At 39.0% G+C, this 7,806-nt stretch overlaps 1 protein-coding gene across 1 annotated transcript in view; it reads left to right on the top strand.

Moving 5' to 3' along the window:
- Positions 1-7,806, top strand: part of atp2b3b (ATPase plasma membrane Ca2+ transporting 3b) — a gene marked incomplete at its 3' end in the record, with an annotated part of 43,807 nt that overhangs the window by 14,684 nt on the left and 21,317 nt on the right. Inside the window, 6 exon segments of the mRNA XM_014016295.1 lie at positions 618-743; positions 2,326-2,382; positions 2,659-2,700; positions 5,313-5,477; positions 7,254-7,325; positions 7,405-7,547. Of these exon segments, the coding sequence (XP_013871749.1) occupies positions 618-743; positions 2,326-2,382; positions 2,659-2,700; positions 5,313-5,477; positions 7,254-7,325; positions 7,405-7,547 (605 nt within the window).

Below are 7,806 nucleotides of genomic sequence, written 5' to 3'. Positions count from 1 at the left end.
TTTTTGTGTTGAGAGTGAGGTTCTGTCTCAAGTGGAGGAGTTTAATTATCTCTGGATTTTGTTCATCAGTGCACGAAAAATGGATTGTGAGATCTACAGATTGATCTGCACAGCTTCTTTAGTGTAGGGAACTCTGTCGGTCTGTTTCAAGATGGGGTCTCTGCAGTGCACTGGGGGAGTTTCTTGTTGTGTGGGCGGAGTTGGTCCTTAACGTGATTGGTGGGGTTCTTGATGTGGGCGATGTCTTTAATGTAATTCACTGTTTTTGAAATGGGCGGAGTTTGTCCTAAACGCGATTGGCTGAGTTCTTGATGTGGGCGGAGTTTGTCTTAAACGTGATTGACTGAGTTCTTGATGTGGGCGGAGTTTGTCTTGAATATGATTGGAGGAGTTCTTGGTGTGGGCGGAGTTTGTCTTGAACATGGNAGTTCTTGATGTGGGCGGAGTTTGTCTTAAACCTGATTGTTCTTGATGTGGGCGTCCAACTGGAAAGAGATCCCGAGGAAGACCCGGGTCACTCGGAGAATGTAAAAAGAAAGACAATAACTTGTGGGTGATTGGCAGAGTTCTTGATGTGGGCGGAGTTGCCTTTGAACAGGTGTGTTTGTGTGTTTCAGGTACTCATGTGATGGAGGGCTCGGGCAGGATGCTGGTGACAGCTGTAGGTGTCAACTCCCAGACGGGCATCATCTTCACGCTGCTCGGCGCTGGAGAGATGGAGGAGGACGTGAAAGAGAAGAAAGGTGAGCGACTGAAAAAAGAACCGGAGTTTTCTTTGAACCTGCGATCAGACAGAAATTGAAAAAAAAAAACGTACGGTTGAAAATTTTCAGCTTATTTCAGCCTTTTGGGGCCTAAACTAGTCAGGAGTTATTGTTAATGATCAAAAATGTTTCATTCCTTTTTATTTCCGTTTCTGTCATTTGGACAAAACATTAAATATATTAATTTAATGTATAGATGAACTACACTAAAAAAACAGATTGTTGGATTTACTTAACCAAGTTATGTCAACAATTTCCACTAAATTGAGTTGAGTAAATCTAAAGCAACTTGCACATTTACATTGAAATAAATTGTGAAAGTTACGTTGAACTTACTCAACTCAGTTAAGTGGAAATTGTTGACATAACTGAGTTAAGTAAATCCAACAATCTGTTTTTTCAGTGTAATTCTGTGTTTTGTTTTTTTTTTATTTTGGTCTATACCAATTTCTGATTTTAGTAAAGCTCAGTGCAATCCGGCTGCAGTTTATTCCAACATTAAAGCTTTAAATTGTTGTGTGACAGAAAAGAAACAAAGAAATGTAAATCAAACATTCATAATTAGCTGCGGGTGACTAAATAAATACCACAAAATGGACTCATTAATCAATCAATTAATCTATCATCTTAATCATGTCTGTGTTTAAATGAAGTGGGAAGAAGTAGAAAACAGGAAGTGCAGTTTTGCTTCCAGTACCAGSGGCGTGGAGCTCGAGGGGTTAAACTCGTATTACCCCACGTCCTCCTCCTGTTTCTCCTCTTTCCCACTCGTTGTCTCATGTTCTCCTAACCCCCCCTCCTCCCCTCATCTCTGTGCTTATCCACACCTTTCAGATCTTGTTTACCCCCACCACCCTGGCCTCTTTGCCCTCACTCTGTTTCTCCTTCCCCTCCCTTAATCTGAGAGAAAGAGAGGCTGCAGATTCAATCAATTATTGAAAGAGCAGCGAGGTGGGGCAGTGGTGTTGAGTGGAGGGGTGGGGGTGGGGTGGGGGGCATTCAGGAAAGAGCGTTGGTTGGTCAATGCACGAAGCATTAGTCTGTTCTCAAATCTGTTTTGGAAGCAGGCTGCAGTCAGACAACAGAGGCTGCACACACTTTCAGAAGCACTTAAGGTTAACGTCATTAGCAGCTTCCACCGCTGCTCTCACTCTGCACGGGAATGCGCRTGGCGTCGTTAGCATCCCGAAACGGAGCAAACATCATCCTTGGACGGCGGTAATGGACGGCGACAGATTGGCCGATGATGAAAGAAATAAAGACTCATCGCTTCTTGTCCTCGTTTTGCACTCAAACACGGCATCGTCTCAGCGAGCCGGATCGGTTCGTGGACCGGAGGGAATAAATTATTCATTAAAACCTCTACAAATATCATAACGTGCTAGCTTCTCCCCGAGAAGACGCCTGCTTTCTGTTTTCTCATTGTTGCCGTTCCACTCTTTGGTTTCTGCTGTCTTCACGCGGTCACTTTCATGCTTAAGTTTCATTTTTCTCCCCTCTTTTTTTACCCCCCTTTTTGTGCCAAATTCCCACCCAAAACCTTCCTTTCTCACACAAACAGAGGACAGTACTCAGTTGCTCATCCCTTCAGATGCCAGTAACAGCACAGTCACCAATGGTATGTGAGCCTAAAGTTCTCTGCCCATCCTTTTCCTCAGGCAGTGAATGGACCCCACAGTGACAGTAACTGATGATGGACATCTAAAAAATGTCTTTCAGTTTTTCCACCCGCTGTAAGAGGATGAGTGCACCTTTATTTCCCCCCTGTAGTATCGTTTATTTGTGGTTTTCTGTTTGTACAAGTGTGTGGCCGTCCCAAARTCAGAACTGTGATCTGTTTACGGCACAGACTATAAACCTGTTGAACTCACCCTTTTTTGTTTGTTTCTGTCAGGGAAACAAGCTGACGGAGCTGTGGAGAACAATCAGAACAAAGGTAAACTAAAACAAAAATAAAATAAAATAAAAGGGGAATCTTTGAAACCACCAAGTTTGGATCGCCTCCCTAATCTAAGAAACTAAACCTAAGAACCCAAAAATTGAGTAAACAGGACTGGTTAAACCCCGCTAACTATTAACTACTACTAACAAATGTGAGRGCAAGCTAAGCTGGTGTCTATAACGGAAAGAGCAAGGAACTGTTTAATGTTAAAAAATGTCACTAACAGATTTCTAATTTTTTTACCAAATGTTACATTTAAATGTTAAATAGGACATGTAAATCCTAAATTTGATTGGGTAAATCTAAACGTAACCATGAAATATTGAAGTTTACGGTCAAGTTTTTCAGAAAGGAACGCAGCCTTTGCCATTGGCACTGGTTTTTGTTATGATGTCATCATGCTGAGACATTAGCAACCGCTAATGCTTGAACGCAGCTAATGCTTCCCTATGAGACCATGAACTTGCAGTTTTGAGGTGTCTGAGCTGCATTCCAACCTGACGGACTAACTGCATTAGCTAACCGTGATGATGTCATCATCCTTGACAGATGTCATTGTTAACCGCTGCTAACGCTTCGAAAACTGCTAACACTACTAAAGCTGCAAATGCTGCTAACACTACTAACGCTGCTAACACTAGTAATGCTGCTAACGCTACTAACGCTGCTAACACTAGTAATGCTGCTAACACTACTAACGCTGCTAACACTACTAACGCTGCTAACGCTACTAACACGACTAACGCTGTTGAAGATGGCATTTAAAATCTAAATTCAAAATGTGTTCATTGAGAACAATATGGATGGAACAAGTGGTCCAGCAGTTTGAAAACATATTAATGACTTTTAAATTTTTTTCTTCACATTTCACGTGCCCCCTAAYCTTTGCTGTTGCAGCTTTTGTTGTGATGTCGTCATCCTGAGAAAATAGCAGCCTCTAACGCTTGAATGCAACTAACAATTCCCTGCGAGRTATCAAACWTGCAGTTGCGGCTGGTGTTCGAGCTGCACTTCAACCTGCCAGACTGTGTTAGGTAACCAGGATGATGTCATCATCCTTGACAGAYRCCATCGCTGACCGCTGCTAACGCTACGAATGCTACTAATGCTGCAAATGCTACTAACGCTTCTGAAAATGGTATTTAAAATCTAAATTCAAAAYGTTTGAAAATGGATTAGTGACATTTGAAAATTTTTATTTAACACTTGGCCTAACCTTTTTCGTTGATGCGCAGCTTTTGGTGTGATGTCATCATCCTGCAAAAAACAAAACAAAACAAAAAAACAACAAATGCTAACTCTGCTAAAGTTGCTAACACTGCTGAAGTTGCTAACGCTTCTCTTAAGACTTTAAACTTGCRGTCGTGGCYGGTGTCCATGCTGCAYTTCAAACTGCCGGACTGTGGGTTCCATCCATATTGTTTTCAAAGAACACATTTTCAATTTAAAGGTTAAAGGCACAGTATGTAGGATTTGTTGTTTTTAGCGACATCTAGTGGTTGAGTGGTTGAATCATCCTCCCTGGTCCCCCCACCCCCACCCCCCACTTCCAAACACAAAGGAGTTGCTACGGTGTCTCTCAGGTGTCAAAAACCTTTGATAATTCCAACCGCGATGTCTACCAGCAGCTTCAGGGCTAGTGATGTTTCAAGTGGTAAGATTATGAGCTTTAATAAGTAAAATTATCCCAGCTACAATGACAGACAACAAATATTACATTAATAGTATTACAACTAAAACCGTTTTTGACGCCGCCACCGCAGTTTGTCCTTCATGAGCCTTCGTAGACAAGATGGAGGTGCAAGATGGCGGCTGCCTGTAGTGGCGACCCGCGACCATGGCGATATAAACAGCTTTTTATAAGGTAAAAATAATAAAACAAGGTCTTTTTCTGCAATGATTAGACATGTTTTTTATTATTGTCATTAGAGATTATCTCAATTTCGGCTAAAAGAATTGACAAAATCCTACACACTGTGCCTTTAAACGCCATCTTCAGTGGCGTTAGCAACATTAGCAACGTTAGTGTTTGCTTTTGTTGCAGGAACAAAATTTGATAAAAATCCCAAATTTTTTAATGTAAGCTTCATAATTTAGCTGCAAAATTTAAGATTCAATTTTTACATTTAGATTTAACATTTAACGTTTAGACTTAGCGTTTAATTTCAACATTTAGTAAAAACTAACAGAATGTAAGAACGGTGAGCTAAATAACAATAAAATGCAGGTGTATTTTTTTGAACTAGGATTTTATGGTCAAAATGAGATACAGTAAATAATTGACATGTGTTGGTGACATTTTTTAACATTTTATTTTACATTTGGAGCCTCATATCATCAACGCCTCGCTCCTCTTCACTCATCTAGGAGGCGGAGCTTGATTTTTAGTATTGACCAATCAGATCTGGAAACAGACGAAATGTTAATTAAACAACAAATTCATAAAGATGACACGAGGAGACAGTAACACAAATAAATACTGTCTGTCCGATCTGTTAGAGACTGATCATCCTCTCTTGGAGTTTTCTTTTTTTTTTTTTTCAAATCAAGTGCAGCACTAAAGTAAATGTGTTTTAAATGTGTTTATATGTGTGTGTTTGTTCCAGCCAAGAAGCAGGATGGGGGTGTTGCCATGGAGATGCAACCCTTGAAGAGCGCAGAGGGCGGAGAGGTGGAGGACAGAGAGAAGAAGAAGACCAGCGTGCCGAAGAAAGAGAAGAGTGTGCTGCAGGGCAAGCTCACCAAACTGGCTGTTCAGATCGGCAAAGCAGGTAGACGAATGTCAGCCCTTCAACAGGTGGGGTCGTGTGACGCGGAAACATCAGCAGGCGGAAAAAAATCTCCATTTATAGAATCTGAGAAACTCAACCCTCATACAAAATATCAAAAAAAATCTTTAAACTGATTCAGACACTTTTATCACTAGTTTAGGAAGTTTTATTTTACACAGTAAGGTAAAGCAATGTTCAGAAGCTGGTGTACAGACACAGCTAACCAAAAGGTTAGCATAACTAACCATTCCTCTAACAAAAATGTAGCTTTGCAAATACTAAACCGCTAAAAAGTTGTTGGCCGCTAACTCAAGATCTGTCAATTAAACACACGTGTGGTATTATTCACAGAAACATCAGATTCTTGGCTAAAAGCTTTAAAAAAAACATTTCTCTGTCCACCAAACACAATGGAATTAATTAGCGRAACTAAATTTAGCGTTTAGTGGCAATCCGCTAACTAAAAAATTAACTTTGCAAACGCTAAACCGCTAAAAAGTTTAGAAAATTAGCAGAAGCTAATGCTATCTGTCAGATGTTAAATCAAGAGCTGTCATTTAAACACAGATGTGTGGTATTATTAACAGAAACATCAGAATCTTGGCTAAAAGCTAAAAAAAAATTTAAAATACATTTGTACGTCCACCAAACACAATGAAACTATATTAGCAGAATTAAAATGAGTGTTTAGCATCAATCCGCTAACTAAAAAAATATACTTCGCAAATGCTAAACCGCTAAACAGTTTAGAAAATTTGCTGAAACTAATGCTAACTGATAGCTGCTAACTCAAGATCTGTCATTTAAACATATGTGGTATTATTCACAGAAATGTTAGAATCTTGGCTAAAATCTCATAAAAACACATTTATACGTCCACCGAACTCAGTGGAACTATATTAGCATAATTAAAAATAGTGTTTAACGACAATCTGCTAGCTAAAAAAATTTACTTTGCAAATTCTAAACCGCTAAATAGTTAAAATTAGCAGAAGCTAATACTAACTGATAGCTGCTAACTCAAGATCTGTCATTTAAACACAACATATGAGGTATTATTAACAAAAATGTTAGAATCTGGGTTAAAAGCTCATAAAAACATTTCAATTCAATTCAATTCAAAAATACTTTATTGATCCCAGAGGGAAATTAGGTATTCTACGTCCACCAAACACAACGGACTTAAAGTTAACAAATTTAGCGTCATTAACCTACAATCTGCTAACTAAATTAGCTTTGCAAATGCTAAACCACTTAACAGGTAAAAAATGATCAGAAACACTAAGTGATAGCATGCATTTAAACAAAGACGTGTGGTATCCACAGAAATGTTAGAATCTTAGCTAAAAGCWCATAAAAATTTTTCTACATCTACCAAACACAACAGACTTAAAGTTAGTCGCAGAAGCTAGATTGTCCGTTAACGGTTTCCAAAGTTAGCAAAAACGCTAATCTGCTAAACGTAAAGTTCGCTTTGCTATTCGGTGTTAGTGGTTTAGCAGAAGTGTTACCGCCACTGTGTTGGGTGAATGTAATTACACTTTGGAGAGATTTTTTTTCTTTACTGCAAAAATATCTTGTAAAAGCTGTTTTACTGTTTTTATAAATATAAGCATAGTTGGTACAATTTCAGGCTTGATAATTTTTGTAGCACCAGAAATCTTCAATAAGATTAAAAAGTCACATTTTGTGCATTCAGTTTTGGTTATAGTAGTGCGAAAGAAAATTAGGTTTTTGTTTTCCAGCACAAACACGAGTTTGTTGTTGTTCTCGCAGGTTTGGTGATGTCGGCCATCACCGTCATCATCCTCATGCTGTACTTCGTCATCAACACGTTTGTCGTTAAAGGTTTGTATGAACAAAATTATACATCTGACTATCTTAATATTTAAATTCACCTGAACATGGTGTCTTCTGTGTGCTGCAGGTCGCACGTGGTTACCGGAGTGCACGCCCATATACATCCAGTATTTCGTCAAGTTCTTCATCATTGGAGTCACGGTTCTGGTGGTGGCTGTACCTGAGGGCCTGCCTCTGGCTGTCACGATTTCTTTGGCTTATTCTGTCAAGGTAGACCCAACTATCTCCACTTTTTAATTTAATTTAATTTAATTTAATTTATTTTATTTTTTGCTTTTATATTGAAAAGCCATATGACTTTCCTACTTTAAAAAAAGGTTATTTGTGACCCATCACATCAAATCAGGGATTAAGTCAAGCTTGATCAAACTAAACTGCATTTTGATTCCACATCATCTTGATTTCAGATACATCCAGTGTTGTATAAAGTACCACAAAGTGATACTTGAGTAAAAGTACAAGCATCTTA

The sequence above is a fragment of the Austrofundulus limnaeus genome, unplaced genomic scaffold (assembly GCF_001266775.1).
Source record: "Austrofundulus limnaeus strain Quisiro unplaced genomic scaffold, Austrofundulus_limnaeus-1.0 Scaffold142, whole genome shotgun sequence".
NCBI classification, from domain to species: Eukaryota; Metazoa; Chordata; class Actinopteri; order Cyprinodontiformes; family Rivulidae; genus Austrofundulus; species Austrofundulus limnaeus.
The sequence above is the reverse complement of the archived record's forward strand: the minus strand, read 5'-3'. Positions and strand labels throughout refer to the sequence as shown.